The sequence below is a fragment of the Girardinichthys multiradiatus genome, chromosome 10, assembly GCF_021462225.1.
Source record: "Girardinichthys multiradiatus isolate DD_20200921_A chromosome 10, DD_fGirMul_XY1, whole genome shotgun sequence".
In the NCBI taxonomy this organism is placed as follows: domain Eukaryota; kingdom Metazoa; phylum Chordata; class Actinopteri; order Cyprinodontiformes; family Goodeidae; genus Girardinichthys; species Girardinichthys multiradiatus.
In genome coordinates this window covers 25738804-25760295 of record NC_061803.1, presented here as the reverse complement: position 1 = coordinate 25760295, position 21492 = coordinate 25738804, and the positions used below count along the sequence as shown (strand labels likewise).

Here is a 21492-nt window from a genome sequence, read left to right as displayed (position 1 = left end):
CAGACACAGCAAACCTTCTTGCCACAGCTCGCATTGATGTGCCATCCTGGATGAGCTGCACTACCTGAGCCACTTGTGTGGGTTGTAGAGTCCGTCTCATGCTACCACGAGTGTGAAAGCACCACCAACATTCAAAAGTGACCAAAACATCAGCCAGAAAGCATCAGTACTGAGAAGTGGTCTGTGGTCCCCACCTGCAGAACCACTCCTTTATTGAGTGTGTCTCGCTAATCGCCAAAGATTTCCCCCTGTTGTCTATTCCATTTCCACAACAGCATGGGACACACTGATTGTCAATCAGTGTTGCTTCCTAAGTGGACAGTTTGATTTCACAGAAGTTTGATTTACTTAGAGTTATATTGTGTTGTTTAAGTGTTCCCTTTATTTTTTTGAGCAGTGTATATATATATATATATATATATATATATATATATATATATATATATATATATATATTTATTTATTTTTCTTTTAAACAGACTGGATATAACATACTTCAAATGTATAAATTGTATTTTTTATAAAGATTTTGCAATTCTATTTATAGGAGCTAATGTAAAAAGTAGGACGTTAAATTAGATTACCTTAAGAAACTTATTGATTTGAGATGCAGCAGGACTGATAAAAGCAGCAAAGAATGACAGATAGATAATGGCCTTGATTGTGCTTGTTGGCAGCAGGGAAAGTGAAAAGAAGAGTGAAAGAGCAAAGAAAAGCATGGGTGACAGAATCATAGAGTGGGAGATGGAAAGCACTGGGCCTGTGCCTTTATGTCTGCATCATTTCGCTGCTCTTCAGCCTTCACCTCAAGCCTCAGCTGATAATGGATTCACACTATAGGAAACAGCCTTGTGCAAGTGGATACAATGGATGCAGAGGGCTTGTAAAACTGTGTAGTCAACATGAGTTTAAAATAAAGTGACTTATCTAAAATCCACTTTGTTCAAGTTTTTTCAACCACTAAAATTATACTGGAATATTTCCAAGGAGCAATAGTTGGCCAGTATTTTACATAAAACTTTGGGATTTGAACACACCAGGGCACATTGAATCAGATTCTCATGGAAAAACATACTAGAGTAAAAATGCCTAATTGTAAAATGTTTTGTTTCAGGTGGTATAATTATGCCTGGGGTCTTTCTGCATGGAGTTTGCATGTTCTCCCCGTGCATGCGTGGGTTCTCACCGGGTACTCCGGCTTCCTCCCACAGTCCAAAGACATGCCTGTTAGGTTAATTGGTCACTCTAAATTGACCGTAGGTGTATGAATGAGTGTGTGCATGGTTGTTTGTGTGTTGCCCTGCGATGGACTGGCGATCTGTCCAGGGTGTACCCTGCCTCTCGCCCATAGACTGCTGGAGATAGGCACCAGCTCCCCCGCAACCCACTATGGAATAAGCGGTAGAAAATGACTGACTGACTGACTAAAACAAAAAGAAACAAAGCATTGATTATTACAAGTGTGTTATTTTTTATATCCAATTCAATTTTGATACATGGACACAACTATTAGGAGGTGAGAGAATACAGGTGAGATCGATGACAGCCAGTCTTTAAAATCAGTCATATATTTCATGAACCCATTGCCATGTCAAAGGAAGTAGTCCAATGAAATTTTGGGGGAAGGGTGGAAGAGGGGAGAACAGTACTACCCTATGTTCCATTTAGGCAGGGAAAAGCTAAAATTTTTCCTTATAATTTCCCCTGTACCTTTTCTGACATCTTATTAAAATGACTTTAAACAGCATTGTAATAGAAACATTTGGGTGGTTTTGAAAATTTTAAATCTATATACACTGTTTAAAAAAAATAAAGGGAACATTAAACAACACAATATAACTCCAAGTAAATCAAACTTCTGTGAAATCAAACTGTCCACTTAGGAAGCAACACTGATTGACAATCAATTTCACATGATGTTGTGCAAATGGAATAGACAACAGGGGGAAATCTTTGATGATTAGCAAGACACACTCAATAAAGGAGTGGTTCTGCAGGTGGGGACCACAGACCACTTCTCAGTACCTATGCTCTCTGGCTGATGTTTTGGTCACTTTTGAATGTTGGTGGTGCTTTCACACTCGTGGCAGCATGAGACGGACTCTACAACCCACACAAGTGGCTCAGGTAGTGCAGCTCATCCAGAATAGCACATCAATGCGAGCTGTGGCAAAAAGGTTTGCTGTGTCTGTCAGCGTAGTGTCCAGAGCCTGGAGGCGCTACCAGGAGACAGGTCAGTACACCAGGAGACATGGAGGAGGCCGAAGGAGGGCAACAACCCAGCAGCAGGACTGGTACCTCTGCCTTTGTGCAAGGAAGAACAGGAGGAGCACTGCCAGAGCCCTCCAACAGGCCACAAATGTGCATGTGTCTGCACAAACGGTTAGAAACCGACTCCATGAGGATGGTATGAGGACCCGACGTCCACAAATGTGGTTGTGCTCACAGCCCAACACCGTGCAGGACGCTTGGCATTTGCCAGAGAACACCAGGATTGGCAAATTCACCACTGGCGCCCTCTGCTCTTCACAGATGAAAGCAGGTTCACACTGAATCCGATTGAGCACATCTGGGACACAATGTCTCGCTCCATCCACCAACGTCAATTTGCACCACAGACTGTCCAGGAGTTGGCGGATGCTTTAGTCCAGGTCTGGGAGGAGATCCCTCAGGGGACCATCTGTCGTCTCATCAGGAGCATGCCCAGGCGTTGTAGGGAGGTCATACAGGCACATGGAGGCCACACACAATACTGAGCCTCATTGTGACTTGTTTTAAGGACATTATATCAAAGTTGGATCAGTCTGTAGTGAGTTTTTAACTTTAATTTTGTGTGTGACTCCAAATCCAGGCCTCCATTGGTTAATAAATTTGATGTCCATTGATGATTTTTGTGTGATTTTGTTGTCAGCACATTCAACTTTGTACAGAACAAAGTATTCAATGAGAATATTTCATTCATTCAGATCTAGGATGTGTTATTTGAGTGTTCCCTTTATTTTTTTGAGGAGTGTATATACACATGCATATATATGTGTGTGTGTGTGATTAGTTTAACTGATAGTGTGTTTTTCTTCCTATTCACTTACAATGGCAGGACAAAAACAACAAAAGTTTAAGCAAAAGTGTTCTTGACTGGAAAATATTGGTTCCAGAAGATTTTCACATGGGGCTGGATCAGAACCCAAAACTCTTGTATTGTAGCAAGTCTAGTTATGATTTTCCTGCACCAGAGGCTGCTTCTTTAGAGTGTAAGCACAAAAACAGTCAAATAGATATACTTCTATAAAGAACATGCAAACACACCAATGTATGAACCAGCCATTATATAACCTTCCTGGGTTTGTTGCAATGACGTTTTCTCACGATTTGTATCAACAGAACCCCAGGAACCTTTTTTGAAATGGCAAAAGTGTGACGTAGAGATTGGCAAAAAGGAAAAAAAAAAAAAAAAAGACTCAACAGGGATCAAACTGAATTTTCTGACCAAGAAACAGGAATCTTATTCTTCAAATATGACTCCTGTTTGTGTGTGGACACTTTATTTTCAGATAAACTGTGACTGTTCCTTCCTCAAAGGTTCTAGGTGCTGCTGTCAGGCACGTAAACATCAAATAGTTATAATACTAATGGAGATGTAACAAGGTATCTTTCTGACTTTGCTCCATCATAATGATCCAAGACTTAGCTGTACATGGAGTTGAGGAGAACAGCACATCATACTGTCAAGCCTTACATCATAATTCTAGTGCTCGTCTTCTCAAAGCTATGCAATATATGTGAGACCAGTGAGACGGAGGGACATCTTATATAATGTACTTCTAACCCGTTTTTAAGCTTTGTGTTGAACAGGTGTTTGCTCTAACCTCCCCAGAAACAACAACAGCTTGGACAACAATCACAAACACAAGTTAACACACACACATTCACTGTTAATCAGCATCCCACTGTGTTTGCATCTGTTCTGGTCATTTGTACAGTTTTTCTCCTAATGCTGGATACTAAAACCACTAACTGCCTAACAGTGGAAAATATGCATAAACCTCTATGTGGAGCAGAGTTGGTGCTTCACACATGCAGATTACATAAGGGCTATATGCTAAATGACTAGAGGTGTATCTGTACTATACCATGTCATGAGGGATTAAAAGGATTTGTCTACTGAAGCGGCACTGCATTGTAAATTTAAATTAAGATGGATTAACTGAGCAAACCAAGTATGCTTCACACATGCTTTGTCTCCACTCCTAGAATTTAATTCAAGGTTTGGTGAGAGGTTTTCCTATTAATGTGTTCTTTGATTGCTGTAGGAATTCCTAGCAGCCTGACAGGAAGATGCTCCTGAGACTCCAACTGTTCAAAAGAGAGTTAAGCTGCCATTTTAAAATATATATATATATATATATATATATAACAAGACAGAATATCCCTAATGTAGTCTGTTTTCCTGGATACTACTTAAGGTTTTATATTGGTGAACTGTGGTTGAACCAAAAGTACAGTAAGTTCAATTTGCATGCAAAATGAATACAGCCTTGTACGCATACATATAGCCTCCTCAAGCTGACAGGTCAGGCAAGGAGAGCATTAATCAGCAAAGCACCGAAAGGTGGCAAGAGGAATACCACTATGGAAAGAAAGCCATAATAGGTCAGATTTAATGTTTTTTATAAGACATGTGGAAGATGGTACTCTAATCAGATCAAACCAAATTAACATTTTTGGCTTGGATGCAAAATAAAACTGAAAACTAACATGCGCTATCACTCTGAACACACTATCCTGACAGTGAAATGTGCCGGCAGCATCATGCTATGGGGATGCTTTTCTTTAGCAGGAACAGGGAAGCTGGTCTGGTTGATGGAATGATGGATAAAACTAAATAAATAAATCCTTTAAAGCAATAAAGCAATTCTCTATAAGAACCTGTTAGAAGTTGCAAAATAAACCTGAAGCTTGGCAAAGGTTTACCTTCCAGGATAATAATAATCCTAAACATCCAGCCAGAGCTACAAATAGAATTGTTTAGATCAAAGCATATTCATGTGTTAGAATGTCACAGTGAAGTCTAGACCTAAACTGACTCATGATCTGTGAGAAAACTTGAAAATAACTGATGTTCACAGATGCTCCCCATCTAATCTGACTGAGACTGAGCTATTTTGCAAAGAACGGGATTTTGTTGGCAAAAACCTTTCGTAACATTGGATCGTTTTCCTCCCCCATATTAATTATGTGTTTTTTTTGGTCTTTTACATAAAATCACAATACAATACACTGAGGTTTGTAGTTATCACATGACAATGTGTGAAGGTAAAAACATTCAGGCGTATGAACACACCGGTATATGAGCATCCAGACAAGTAGACCCACACACCTATAGCCCAACAAACACAGTAACATGCAGACCCCAATATCATTCACATGTGACACACTCCTACAATAATCATGTCCTGCTCTCATCTTTGCTCTGTGTTCATCAAAGGAGAGAAATGGCCCTATAAGAGATGTGAAGAGCAGCACCAAATGGTGCAGGAGATGGCTGCAAAATAACAGAGAGAGAAAGACTTCAGAAACCACAGAGGCACTGACTACAAAGAGATCCATCTATTAGGGGACACACTATGCTCTTACTTGCACACCCATGCTGCTCAATTTAGTCATCTCCCTTATTTGCTGCCATTCTTGTGATCCTAACTCAGTGGCCTTATTCATTACCTGATCCCCATGGTGAGTTTCAGCTTGTTTATCAAACAGCTTTACAAAACTGTTGCACACATGAATATTATGTTAAAAACATTTATAAAGCGGTATGGAAATTCACACAGCAGATGATCCACAGCCGTACAATGAAATAGATTTGCCCTAATCTATGTTACCAACTGTTTTCAATTAGAGGGAGCTTTTTTCAAATGTAGCCCAGAAAACTCATTTCAGACACTTTTAATAATCATGCCATTGACTTCATGAACCCTATGCCAAAGCAAAAGAAAACAATCTGCAGCTAAATAAACATATAACATAATATATTCTGGCTTGTGAATTTAAAACCATTTTAAAGAGAATTCCAAAGTCACTACATTAGGAAGAACACTGAAGACAGAGGAAAAATGTCTTAGACAAACATCTTTAAGAGGAGCTTGATCTTACCCTGATGTTGTCAAAGGATGTTCTGTTGTTGACATCATACAGAAGCAGCAGAGCTGGTAGGAGAAAAAAAAAGGTCATTTTATACTTAGCTTTATTTCATCATTAATAATCCAACAAAACCTGCAGAGGACGTTTTATCAAGCTTCAAATAGAAGTAGTTTATACTTTTCTTCCAGATGGTGAGTCATTTATAATCAGTGCTGATCTTAAATAATGAGAGTAACAGGAACATCAAACCACAGGGAAAGAAGATATTACATGAAAGATTTCAAGAAGCAAAACATAATGAGTAAAGAATTAAAAACATCTGTTTACCCTCAGTTTCTTTTATATTATAACAGGCTTTATGAATCTTTTTTTTTTTTCACATGTTGCAAAGCTTATGAATTGTTATTTTCAGTTTTTCCTTTATTTTATGGCAGTGATGAAGAGGTATTAATAACCATCCTAACAATTATTTTGTTAACAAAAGAAACATTTTTATTTACTGGCACTAAAAGGTCATTTCCTTTGTCTGATGCAGCAACATCCTTCGAAAATACAGATAAAAAAAACTCCATGAAGTTGAATTTAACTTATCATGGCTTTTTGGCTATACAGTAGAGCAGCCTAAATTCAACAAGAAACTTTATTTTACAGTCAGAATTGTCTATACAGTGGGGAGTACAAGTATTCAATATACTGTAAGTATAAATTAGATTAATTGCAAACTTATAGTAGACAAGTTCTATTCTGTAACCATGGTTACATTTATTGATGTTTTTACTGCCAATTACAAAATCTACAGCGGGGAGAACAAGTATTTGATGCACTGTTGATTTTGCAGGTTTTCCCACTTGCAAAGCATGTAGAAGTATTTAATTTTTAATCATAGGTACTCTTCAGGAATCAATGGAATTACTTAAAAATCACACAATGTGATTTTCTGAATTTTTGCTTCAGATTCTGTGACTTAATAATTAACATAATTAGAACCCGCCTGAATTTTAAGAATATCTTCTACCACCGCCACCTACTGGTATGTTTCTTCCTTCAAGCTGTTGCTCTTGGGAGTTTTTCCATGAGTTTGATGCGTTCAGTTGGCTTAAGCTGGTTTGATAAATTCTGTAATCTGTGATCCCTCAGCAGGCACAGTTCTTGTGTGTCATCCCATCTTTCAGTTGCGAAACAAAAGCCAGTCAATTAGTGTAAACACCTAGTCTTTTCAAAATCTGTCAAGACTGGGAAAGTTATGTTGTGTGTCCCCAGTTTAAGACATCTACATGTCTTTCACATAAATCCAAGTCTGAAGTGGGGATATGCTCTGTACTTACAACATAAATATGTATAAAGATACTGACTGAAGCAGGCTGTAACTAAACACCTCGCAGGTTGACCTGTCACGCACAAAAACACTTTGCTCTCCTGCCCAGTTTAGCAGGCCAGCTGCGAAAATAATAAACTGGTTATATGATAAATTGGTTTGATTTAGCATAACTAAACAGTATTTTTAGCCATTACAGCAGTTCTCTCAAAAGAATAAAAGAGATCTCAAAATAATAATTATTTTCCTGACCTTGCAAACTGTTATTGCATCGTTTGGTTTTTTATAAAAAACTATTATTGTTACTAAATCAGTATTGATGAAAATCAATGAAGACCGATCTATAATCTGCCTTCTGAATAATAATTTGCAGAAATTTAGGGACAGGGACAAAAATACGTAAACGGATTACAGTGTTAGCTCAGGAAAGTACTGAACTCTGCTCAAAAGCAAGGCAATAGTATGCTGCCTGACAACATAACTGCACATGTGAATCCTAATGAGCTCCTACAGCGTTGTGCTGCCACCAAGTATAATAACACCTCAGGCATGTTTTAGTAGAAAAATGTGAGCATTATGAAACTCTGTGGGACAGAAAAAAATCATTACACCTACAAGGCAATTTTACCTCATTTTCACAGATGACTTAACCTTCAGTTAGAAAATGTGGCCTAAGGCTATTATCTCCTCAACACTTCGGCTCCTCCTCATGTATGTAATCCCTACAGTCATTGTCTGCGTTACATATATTTCACTATCCTTATTCTTACCCTGTCTGTGGTTAACTTTTTCCCTCTATACTCAACCCCTCTACATTTCGGTTGTAGCTGCAATCCATAATGAATTAAATTCTGTGCTTGTTTATTCCAGGTAGGAAAGTCTATGAAGGGTATTTAATGAGTTGTAATCACTGTGAGAGTTGTCCGAGTGTGTCAAACCAAGAAACAGAAACAGAGGAGGAAAATGCAAAATATCCAGAAAGAGAAAGCTAGCAGGAAGATCTGTCCAACAAGTCAATTTCCTCTCTTATTGCTCCTGTGGTTATCTGCCACTGTAAGATGATTTGAGTAAACCACAAGAAGATGACACACACAAAATCCGAATATATTTTGTTAGCATCAAGACAAATCAAAACAAAAAAACTTTGTTAAAAGGACCATGGAACGCCAAGATGAAGTCTTTACTTACACTAGGTCAACATCTTTTTTCCTGTGGGAATGAGTCATTTTGTAATGTGGTATCCTGTTTTTAATCAAGCAGATTTTTTCATTTGAGAAGGTGTTGAAATATCTAATATCTAAATTGTCAGGTCAGAGCCTAGGTAATTATTTCTGCATAATCGCCAATGGTCTCTTGTGAACTCATCTGCTAATTAGTGAGTCTGCTAACTTGCTGCTGAACACACATGAAATATCAACAGACAAAAAGTTTGTAGACGTGTTTAAAAAAGAACCAAGACCTAAATGCAACAACTAAATGCATGTGTATGTGTAATGTGGATTGGTAATTTAATCAAGCCACTGACCAGTCCAAGCAACCATGAAAAAGCTGCCAAAATCTGCTGATGAACCAAAGTTACCTGGACTGTGGAGACACTACATTAACCACTGCCGGTGTATAATCCAGCTGTACAACTGAGGCCAACAAAATATTTGACTGGAGGGTATCTAGGGCAAGGTTTAACACTAGAACGGTGTTGGGACCACAGCCATGGGTTACAACATGATGGGCCAGTAAGGAACTTTCAAAATAAATCGCATTAACCTACTTCCAGCACAGCCAGAAACAGGGAATAACAGCGGACTTCCCGTGACGTCGCTGTCCGAATAAAAACCCCGCTTTTGCAACACACAGATCTCTTCCACGCAGGTCCCCAGAGGAACTGGACAGAGGGACACAGCGCACTAATGTCTCTTTGCGGGCAAACAGACATAACTCTTCAAACTGGATCCAAGACTGTCATATGAACACGCAATCATATGCACCTAGTTGAGTAGGAATGAATTGCTGTTTGTGTATCCGGTATTCATTCATGAACGAGGGTGATTAAGGTACAAGCGTGGCTTGACTTTCTCTCTGAGGTCTACAGAAGCAAACTGTGTTCCAGAGAGTTCCCAGCAGAGACCCTGTGTCTACGACGCAGAGTGACGCAGTTTTTCCGGTCTGATGGAAGGACAACGGGAAATATTATTTTATTAAAATAATATTTTATCTGATCTTGCATTGTGAGTGGTTGTCTAAAGGTATGCCAATTATTGCCTCCAAGACTTCCAAGATTAACTTAACTTCATTTCCAGATTCTTCAAGATAATCCTTGGTTCTCAAACATAAATAACATTGCATGGTAATGTTGCATCACTCTTTCGTTCATGGTTTTCAACCATCTTTGATCAACTTGTTTATATTGTACATAGCCCATTAGTCTTCCTTATTCTTTCATTCTGCTTGATAGTTTAGTTGGATTGTTTTAGCATAGTAAAGAGTTTGTTGATTGAAATATGTTTGACTTGAGTTGACTTATTTTTGTTCATAAATTCTTCTATTTTAAGAAATTGTGTGAATTCATTCCATGTGTGTGCAGAGTTTTGCTGTTCAATAATGTCAGAGCTTGGCTCATCCCTTTCAATTTTGTGCTAATGCAACCACCTTATTGAGCTGATATTCACAGGACAATCCTTAACAGACCGAAATATTATTTGATAAAATATTGAAGTTTTAGTATATAATATTAAATAAGGCCAAGGAGTCATTTTGACTGTTTTGCAATTACTATATCAAATTAAGAGATAAAGCCTTGCTGATCTCTGGCTTTTGCTGAAACACTGTACATTCTCACAATAATTAGATTTTATATTTTGTGTTTAAAGGACCAGGAAAAAACATTAATTTCTACCCATTTCAGCCACAGGCGGTCATTTTGCACAACCTTTGTATGAACACCTCTTCCAAAAGTGCGCTAGCACCAATATCCAGCAACGGGAGTTTCTGCAGCAACTGAGATACGAGTTTTAAGCTGAGTTTATGGACCAGAAACAACCATCAAGACAGGTGGAACAAGGTGGTAATCTAAGCCATTGGGACTCAAAAGTTCAGCGGGCTAAAAAAAGGAGGCAATGCCAGTTGCAGAGAAGCTGCACTACAAATAAAACTTCTGTAAAGCCATGCGCAGGAGTTGCTCTAGTCGAACAGAGGTGATCTGCACTGGCTGTGAGTTGTAACTAGTTTTATTAACCTCATTTAAAATTTTGTAAATAAATAAAAATGATTGTTTTATTAGCTCTCACGTTTGACATCCAGTTTGTGGTTTTTCTGTTACTCCATTTCATATGGCAATAAAAAAAAAATGGTGTTTAGATTTTGTGTCTGTGATACAGGAAGCTAACATTGTTGTTGATTTATACCAGTAGTGTTCTGATCGATTGGCCACTGATCATTATCTGCCGATTTCCATGAAAAAGTGTGAACAGTGTATGCCGGTCAGTGTCTTTTGTTGCTGATCACAAAAACTCGATAACCTGTACCTCATACTCTGCAGCCTGCAAAGGCCCTGTGGGCAGTGTGGTGCATCTCCCCCTTTCCTTCACACGGTACAAGTGTGCAGCAGCAAATCCTAAAAAAACATGTCTGCCTTGTGGAACTTTTACACCATCTGTGAGAGTGATGTAAAGTTTTCATCCTGCAACACATGCAGCAGAGAAAGTTTCCCTTGCCAAGGAAGCTCAACAAAACATTTGAGAAAATGTATCAAACATGGCATATTCAACTGGCACACGTGATACTGACAGTTAATGCCTAAAATATGGTAAAAGCTATGACAGATGCTGGGTCACCAAGTTTGGGGTGTATGGTACACACCCTGCAGCTAACCATACTGAGGCAGTGCTGTCACAGTGCAGTATAACTGACATTATTTCCAAAGGGAGACTCATTGGGGGGACTTCAGGCACTCCCCATTAGCATATGAAAGACTTCAGAGTATACAGATATCGCTTTTTACTTGAGATTCTTTGATTTAGGCAGTCTTGTGGGATTTACTTGACCCTCTACATTAATTAGCCCGTTGATAGCCTTAATGTTTTCATTTTGGTAGAGACTGTATTACTGATTGCAGGTTTTTCGGTTGTCTTTTGACTGAATGGGTGCGCCATTTCGCCGGCAAGTTTTTTTTGTATTTTTTCTCTTGAAAAAAGAAAGTAAAAGCATGTTTTGTCTAAATTAATGTGATTTTATGGTTTCTTTTTTTCAGATCATGTAGCCAGTAGCACTTACAACTTACAGCCTATGTGATCACTATCGGTGATGAACAGTAATCGGCAGTCATGGGTGATCACAATCAGCCGTATAAAATTTGATCGGAACATCCCTAATTTATACCATTATATCTTTGTTATATTTCCTAGATGCGTGGATATCTGACTTTGCTGGCCAAGTTAGACTACTTCTTTGAAGAAACCTTGGATCCCAAAAAGTTAAACGTTGTCTATCATTTGTGCATCCGAAGGCAAACACAATGAAAATAAAACTAGCTGTCTTAAAGACTTGCTGCTGAAAAAGAATTCTTGATTCCCCATTAAGAGATGGTGCCTCTGATCATGTTTAACACATGACTTTCCCCCTGCCTGCCTAAGCACAAACAGGATAGGAACTGCATATGACAGTAGAAGCTTTCCATCCCCACTGCTACTATGGGTGAATTCACACTGCTGGTCCAGGGATTGGTAAAAGTGAGAAAATTTGTATCTTCAGTTGGCCTTGTTTGCTTTCACACAGATTATTTCTTTTTAGACCAGACCAAACGCCATCATGCCGTTACAACGGATTGTTTTGAGGGCAGTATTGCGCTGATCAAGAAGAAAAAAATTTGGTAGCACTGTTGCCCTGCAGCAAGAAGGTCCTGGGTTCGACTCCCGGCTGGGGGTCTTTCTGCATGGAGTTTGGATGTTCTCTCCGTGCATCCATGGGTTCTCACTGGGTACTCCGGCTTCCTCCCACAGGCCAAAGACATGCCTGTTAGGTTAATTGCTCTCTCTAAACTGCCCTTAAGTGTATGAATGAGTGTGTGCATGGTTGTTTGTGTGTTGCCCTGCAATGGACTGGCGACCTGTCCAGGGTGAACCCCACCTCTCGCCCATAGACTGCGGGAGATAGGCACCAGCTTCCCCATGACCCACTATGGAATAAGCGGTAGAAAATGTCTGACTGACTGTTTGTGTTTATACTATATACTGGGGTTGGACAATGAAACTGAAACACCTGTCATTTTAGTGTGGGAGGTTTGATGGCTAAATTGGACCAGCCTGGTAGCCAGTCTTCATTGATTGCACATTGTACCTGTAAGAGCAGAGTGTGAAGGTTGAATTAGCAAGGCAAGAGCACAGTTTTGCTCAAAATATTGAAATGCACACAACATTATGGGTGACATACCTGAGTTCAAAAGAGGACAAAGTGTTGGTGCACGTCTTGCTGGCGCATCTGTGACCAAGACAGCAAGTCTTTGTGATGTATCAAGAGCCACGGTATCCAGGGTAATGTCAGCATACCACCAAGAAGGACGAACCACATCCAACAGGATTAACTGTGGACGCAAGAGGAAGCTGTCTGAAAGGGATGTTTGGGTGCTAACCCGGATTGTATCCAAAAAAAAAAACCACGGCTGCCCAAATCACGGCAAAATTAAATGTGCACCTCAACTCTCCTGTTTCCACCAGAACTGTCCGTCGGGAGCTCCACAGGGTCAATATACACGGCCGGGCTGCTATAGCCAAACCTTTGGTCACTCATGCCAATGCCAAACGTCGGTTTCAATGGTGCAAGGAGCGCAAATCTTGGGCTTTGGACAATGTGAAACATGTATTGTTCTCTGATGAGTCCACCTTTACTGTTTTCCCCACTGCCTGGAGAGTTACGGTGTGGAGAAGCCCCAAAGAAGCGTACCACCCAGACTGTTGCATGCCCAGAGTGAAGCATGGGGGTGGATCAGTGATGGTTTGGGCTGTCATATCATGGCATTCCCTTGGCCCAATACTTGTGCTAGATGGGCGCGTCACTGCCAAGGACTACCGAACCATTCTTGAGGACCATGTGCATCCAATGGTTCAAACATTGTATCCTGAAGGCGGTGCCGTGTATCAGGATGACAATGCACCAATACACATACTGGTGAAAGATTGGTTTGATGAACATGAAAGTGAAGTTGAACATCTCCCATGGCCTGCACAGTCACCAGATCTAAATATTATTGAGCCACTTTGGGGTGTTTTGGAGGAGCGAGTCAGGAAACGTTTTCCTCCACCAGTATCACGTAGTGACCTGGCCACTATCCTGCAAGAAGAATGGCTTAAAATCCCTCTGACCACTGTGCAGGACTTGTATATGTCATTCCCAAGACGAATTGACGCTGTATTGGCCGCAAAAGGAGGCCCTACACCATACTAATAAATTATTGTGGTCTAAAACCAGGTGTTTCAGTTTCATTGTCCAACCTCTGTATGTACACAGGGCTTGCTGCTTCAAACACCAGTGCTCAAATTCCCTCCATTACCGATTGTTCTATAATTAAGCTACACTGAGCTGGTATTTATAGGACAATCAACTGACAGAACGTCAGCTGTTTGGCTAAAATTAAATATTAAAACTTTTTTTTTACTTTGTTAATGATTTTATTAATAATTATTAATTACTAATTATAATTATTAAACCAAACAAATGTATTGCTGCACCACAATATACAACAGTTTGATGTTTGACACAAGTAAAAATGGATAAACTGTTTAGTTAAAAATTGTCTATTATGGTGCTGTTTTGCTTATAAAACATTGTATAGCTAATTACATTTTTGTATTATTTTAGTTGTAAACTTACACAGTGAATTAATTGAGGTTTTAATGCAACTTGTGGCTGCTCTAGTAGTTAGAGTATAGTGGGCATTCAAGTGTTAATTTGACAATGATTTGAGCACATCGTAAAGTGGAACTGGAAGAATTCAGATAATGTCCACAAAATAATGTGAAAAAATAAAATAAGAATTTGTGCAGTCAAATATTTAGGGAAATTTAACGACATGCAACCTATATTTTTAGGTTTAAAAAACGTCTGGGCATATGTGAACATGATGACCTCAATATTTTATACTGAAATTTATGTGTCTAGTTATTAGCTTATTTACTCTCATTGAAATGTTAGTCTTGGTCCTAAAAAGAAATTCAGACCATTCTAACCCAAAAAAATGAAATAAAAACAAACAATCTGGTATATGACTAGAAGGTTTAGTAGATAAATTAGATGTTTGTTTTGTAAAGTGACATGAGAGGCCCTTTGGTGGTATTTACATAAATGTATTTTATTTATTTTAAAGTGGTATGCACATTAATATACTTAGAAGGTAACATTTTACAAATCCAGTTCATGCATGCATGCATACATACAACAGGAGTCAAACGATGCAGTAGCATAAAGTACATAGTATAAAATGCCTGGTGCTAAGTGTGTTTATATAAAAAGAAAAAATGCAGCTATAACAGATGTTGGTAACTACAGCGCTTTATAATTTGCTGAAAATTAAAAAGAACAATTTAACAAATCAGACCACTCCTGCCACTTGAAGCAGACCCAAACATTGAACACCTCTCTAAAAACAACAAACAGCGAATACTCCCCTCATGCAGACAGTAAAATCATTTCACACATACAAGCTAAAACTGTAAAAATGTCTAATATAACACTAGAAAAGCACTGCTGCACCTTTTCCTTAAGTTGGTGTCCTCCTTTTCCATCTTAGTGTTTCTGCCACAGCTTCCATGCAATCTTTAATCATTTCCTAGTCAGTTAAAGGCTTTTTGTGTTTTCCCAAAATCCACTGACTGTTGTGCTGTAAGAGACCATATGCTTCTGTCCATTCATCCTTAAAAGTGTGATTTTCATAGTTCACTTTACGTATGTTTGATGAAGCCATCCTCTATTACTCACTTATCTGTACACCACCAAGTCATTGTACTGTCAGCAAGCGTGAGCTTCCAAGTTAGTAACTTAGCAACCCTCTTTCAAGGATCTGCATAACTTCTTCTTTGTCGTTTTCTGGCGGTTGGCATACAACGATGTGGTGAATTACTGCCACCAGCTGGCTTGGAGTGTTGACCAGAATGTCGCTGACCCACATAGCTGTCCGTCGTGCCTGTTCAAAAGTCAGACATGGCAGCAGACAGCAATAAAATGTTTATATCTACATAGTAAATGAGAAAATGCTTTACGGTTAGGGTAGCAGCAGCAGCCCTGACTGAAACAGCTCATTGCGTGACTTGCATCACGTGCAGCCCGGGGCCAGACGCTCCGCAGGGCTATCCCATATTAACACGAGATGCAAAGTTAGACACTGTTGGACAACATGCAGTAATATATAAATGTTTAAAATCAGGTTGGGTCTGTATTATATGGCACCTGGGTCCGGATCTGGACCCTGGTCCGCTAATTCGTTACCTCTGTTCTATACTGTTGAGCTATACCCTGGATGACTTCTGACTGCTGCATGTTAGCTGCACCATGGTCTGACATTGTCTTCTGTCATTGTCCTATGACATTTTTGGGAAAGAAAATAGATTTTTCACAGAATTACAACAAAGCCAAAGTCCACAAGATAGCATTATTTGTGATCTTTTTTGGATTGGGCGGTGACCAGCTGGTAACCCTTACCCTGTGAATCTTAATAGGTAGACTTCTGGTCAAGGACAAACCAAAGGAACACTATCTAAATTGGTCTTCTTTTTGTGTACTGGAGCAAGACATACACCTTTTAAAACCATGAATCATGATGGCTTGTTTCTGACTTATTAAAAACTGTATGAGAGTCAAATTAGTCTTGAGAAAAAAGTCTTCTAAAAGGTTTTCCACATTACACTCTTGTATGATGTGCATCTTTGTATAGGTATTATTATGCTAAATGTATGAAATCCAGTAATTTGTTTACTCTGTTCCATAGTCAGTATGAAACTTGATACTGAACCCTGAGTCTACACAAAAGACCAAAAACTTCGGTGTTAACCGTCTATCCATTTTAATCATCTATCCATTTTACCTTTTACAAAAGGAAAGTGTTTACATAGTCTGCTCAAGGCAATTATCTGTGCATCTATTTGGGACATGAACAAATAGAGAAGTAAATACAAAAAGAAACAGCTGCAAATGCAACTGCTCCCTTAATATTTCCATCAGCATACAAATGGAAAGAACAAAGGACCACGAGTCATAGCTGATCAGTCATTGATTTTATTGTAAAACAACATGAGTGTGATGTTAATTTGCAACCAGCGTGCCACACTCTATTAGTAAAGTGGTTTCTCTCACGGCTGCAGCTTAAACTATTTGGGTTCAGAATGTTACGTTGTGAAAGTTGGGCACTAAAAAACAAGCCAGACAAATCAAATACTTCTGTGTTTAACACAGAATAAGTTGAAAGTTTTGTATGTTTTCTCAATCTAGATTAAAGAGTCAAAAATAGTTTAATGTACTTCACAGTTGAACCTTAATGGGCCAAAAGCCTGAATATTTCCTGTTGCTTTCTAAGTCTTTTTTATCCATCTCTAAAATTGTATTTCTCTCCTTAATCATCATCATTCTTACACCATGGTTTCCTTTTACCTTCATCCTAAATGATTCATGATTCTCTACTCCTGCCATTTTCCCCCCCATCAACCCATTTCCCCTCATCATGCTGCACAGATCCAAGAAAAAAAGGGTAAAAAACAAATGTAATTAAGAAGATTATCCAACAGAAAGAAATGAAAGACATGTAGGAGGTGTATATTCTACAGATGCCGTTATTAGTTTACATTTGTACAATTTGCGATTGGTGTAGAAACGCTGACAGCAAGAAAGATAAAAGTCAAACAACAAAATCATTTACAAATCAGAGGTGTCAAACTCCAGTCTTCAGGGACTGGTGCCCTGCAGCATTTTGATAACTCCCTGGTTAATGCACCCAAATTAAATTAGTGAATTACCTTCTCAGCATGCAGTCAACTTCTACAGAGACCTCCTAATGACCTAATTATTTGATTCAGATGTGTTGAAGCAGATATAAACAATTGTAACCAGATATTTTCATAAACTGTAAACGGAAGACACCCTTTTCCCCTCATTGTCTTTAAAAATCTAATAAACATTGGAAGGAAAAAACAACTGATTTTGATCAGTTAGGATTACCAAAATTATTTCTATTTGCGGAAAAAAAGAAAACAAAGAGGAAAACGATTTTTATTAATTTCTTCAAACTGTGAAATTGGTCTAGCTTTGTCCTTCTTACAGTAGTTTGCGGAACATTTGGCCTATTCCTCTGAAATGGTATAACCAGTCAGGTTTGTAGGCCCCTTGCTCAAACACCTTTTCAGCTATGCCTACAAGCTTCTATGGGACTGAGATAAGGGCTTTGTGATGGCCACTCCAAAACATCGACTTTGTCGTTAAGCCACTTTGTAAGTAATTTGGCAGAATGCATAGTGTCACTGTAAATTTGGAAGACCTATCCACACCCAAGCCCACACACAAAAAAGACAAGAGAACTAGAATACAACGAATAATAGTCATAAGAAAACCATAACAAATAATAGAAAATAAACTACTAAAAGAACTTAGAAAAATTCCAAACTAATACAAAACACAAGACCACAACAAAACCAAAGATGTCGCTTCACGACAGATTGTTCCTCACAAATTCTGAAAATCCAGTTGAGTAATGTGAACTGAGTTTTTCACTAACTTAAGATCACTTTTAATGAATTTCACACATTTTAACCTGGTGAATTGCTGTGTGCATATCTTGGCTAATCGCACCAAAGTCTTTAAAGTATAAAGTTGTTTTTACATAATTTTAAAAATTATTTAAAAGTTGCTGCTCTGATTTTTAACCCATCAATAAATATTTTGCCAGGACTTCTTTGACAACCTGACAGGTACATTTTACATTTGAACAGCAGGCTAAAACACTCAAAATCTCCTTCCATCTTCCAGCAAACAGTACAGATGAGACTGAGCAATTTGGAGTGAAAATGCTACTCCTCAACAAGGAGTCTGTAGCTCAATGAACACAGATATGTGCAAGTTGTTACACTCTTTGGGCTGTGTACAGGTTTATGTTGCATTTCTTCTGTTGTCCTCTCTCATCTGCTGCAGCTCGTTGAGGAGCTGCTTAAGAGGAGCAGGGATCCCCGAGAGAGACGCCAGATTGTTTGCTCACATAGCATGGTATCAGGCGTGGTGTTTGTCTACAGCCAAATTTTTGCACTTTTACCATGAACGACAATATTGTTTGCCCCCGCTCTTGGCCAATGTACCAGCTTACCTTTGCCGGGGCACCACACCCTCCCCGCTGAAGAAGGCATCACAGACATCATGGTTAGTGAAGCTCAGGGCCAGTGTGGCCCGATATCCGGATATTTTCGTGACAGAGTTTGGATCGATTCCTCAACTGTATGTTTCCTGGCATTTCCTGGATCCCATTGATTCCTTTCTGGTACCGGTTGTAGACTCGGACCAGCTGTTCTATTTTCTGCACACCACTCCTCCCCATCTGCACTGGTGAGGTACCAACCTTGGGAATATGCGGCGTCTTGCTCTGGCTTCACCCACCTCTCCAACTACTGCTTCTTTGGACCTGGTACCCATCAGGATATGTCTGGTGAACGCAAGATCCAACACATACAAAACCTTCATCCTTAAGGATTTATTCAGATCCCAGGCTTTGCACTTTCTTTGCCTGACAGAAACATGGATTGAAACCTCTTGGAGGTCCTTAAGATTCTTTCAGGCAGTAACCCCCAGGTTGTGGAATGCCTTGCCCCTGTCTCTTCATGTGATTGACTCTGGTGACCCCTTAAAAAAGCAGCTTAAGACATTTTAGTTTTTAGTAAAATGTTCTACTTATCGTATTATGTTCTTAACGTCTTTTACTTATTTTATTTGCTCTCTGTAAAAGGTCTTTGTGATTTTTATCTGTGAAAGATGATATATAAATAAAGTTTATTAACTGCCACTCCCGACTGTTTTCTCCAGTTTTTAACTGAGCTGTATTGAACTGGGCTGCCTCCCTCCACTGCCGTGCGCAGTGGTCTATCGGTCACAAAAGAATAACAAGAACTTCTTACGTGACTTTTCTTATTTTTTAGGTGAAATATTAGCAAATTTTCTATGGAAATGCAACACACAACGTGCAGAGCCATGCGAAGCTGTTCCGGGCTGGCCAAATTGAGCCAGTGGAAAAGGGGCAATGGTCCTGTTCAACCTCTCCTTGACGGTCTTGTTAAAGATATTTGTTTGGCACGCATGGCCTTTATTTTTCATTTTGACAATAGGCAGACAGGAAAGAGGGGTAGAGAGAGGGGGAGAGATTTGGCAAATGTCACCGGGTCCAGGACTTGAACCCCGGACGGCCGCTTCGAGGACTGTAGCCTCTGCACTTAACCCCTACACTATCAGCACTGCGCCCTCCTTGACGGTCTTGTTGACATAAGGGAATGGATGGCACTGAATTTCCTTCATTTCAATAAAAACGATGCTTTTTAAACCCAGTGGCTCTAGCTGTACCCCTTCTTTTGATTTCTCCTCCTTGGCCCCCAGCGAAAAATCCAGCAACACTAACTTAGGTGTAAAAATTGACCCTAGACAGAAACTTGGCTCAAACGTTAACGCTGTGGTTAAGTCCTCATTCAATTAGTTGAGGCGTCTTTCAAAAATAAAGCCCCTCCTGTCTAGATGTCACCTAGAGACAGTGATTCATGCCTTTATCACCTCGTGCCTTGATTACTGTAACTCTATTTGGATTGGAGTTAGCCAGGCCTCCCTCTCATGTTTATAGCTGGTCCAAAATGCTGCTGCATGATTTTTAACTAGTACAAGAGCACATTGGTCCGGTTTTGGAGTCTCTTCATTGGCTTCCTGTTCAGTTCGAATCCATTTCAAAATGTTTTTGTTTTTACGTCTCTTAATGGTCTTGCCCCTTATTTGTAGGCGCTCATTCACCCTTATGTGCAAACCTGTGCCCTAAAATCAGCTGATCAGATGCTCCAGACTATCCCGAAGACCTTATATAAATCCAGAGGAAACAGAGCCTTTGCACTTTTGCCCCGAAAATGTGGAATGAGCTGCCGCTGGAGGTCAGACAGGCCCCATCTCTTGCTCTTTTAGAAACTCTTGTAAAAACACATATTTTTTCCCTGGCTTTTAACCCAAAATGAGTTAGCATCTGTGTCTTAATCTTTTACTTTTAATCCTTTCTATGTACCTGGTCCATTATACATTTCCTATAGTTCTTATGTATTTTATATTGTTATCAGGTTTATTTTTTTGTACAGCCCTTTGGTCAGCTGTCATGTTGGTTTTAAAGTGCTTTATAAATAATGTAGTATGGTATGGATCCTAGCCATGCTGTTGCTCTGTAATACATCGCTCCCCTGCATGTCCACCCTCAGTTTGCTGTGGCTCTTCCATCAGCCTCACTCTGAAGAAGGACAAACTAATGCTCTGCCAGTGCAACCTCTCAAACACAACCAACCTGTCAACCTCAGACTCCGAGTTACTCACCTTCCCTGGACCTCAATCCTTGTCACCAAACAGTAAGTTTGGTCAACTCCACATTCAACCTAACCTCGCCTCCAGCTAATACTTACCTTCTCTTTCAAGTGTTCGACCAGATCCCAGTGCAGAACCCTGAAGTTCTCTATCTTGCGTTTCTCAATGAATCACTTAAAAACTCAAGCGTTTCTCTAACTGTTGCCTGCACCAGAGCCGAAACCAACATAACTATGGCACAACGAGCCTCAGTGTTGTGCAGTAGAGGGTGACACGGGAGTGGATTTTCTCTCCTGTCCCATCCCGCTCCCACAGAAAAATGTATTGTCCCATCCCAATCCCAGGCCAGCATAACGAAAAAAATCCTGTCCCGTCCCACTCCTGGTAAATTGACTCCCACTCCCATCCCGCTCCCATTCAGAACGACTCCCACTCCTGTGCCACTCCCATTTTTGTTTTCTTCCTTTAGTCTTTTGGCAATTTCT

The 21492-nt window shown here is 39.5% G+C and overlaps 1 protein-coding gene across 1 annotated transcript in view; it reads right to left on the bottom strand.

The window, feature by feature from the left end:
* The window catches only part of LOC124875485 (ras-related protein Rab-26), a 156036-nt gene that overhangs the window by 50929 nt on the left and 83615 nt on the right, over nucleotides 1–21492 (bottom strand). The window contains exon 5 of the mRNA XM_047377687.1: nucleotides 6151–6203. Coding sequence (XP_047233643.1) covers nucleotides 6151–6203 — 53 coding nt within the window. The remainder of the gene's footprint in view (nucleotides 1–6150; nucleotides 6204–21492) is intronic.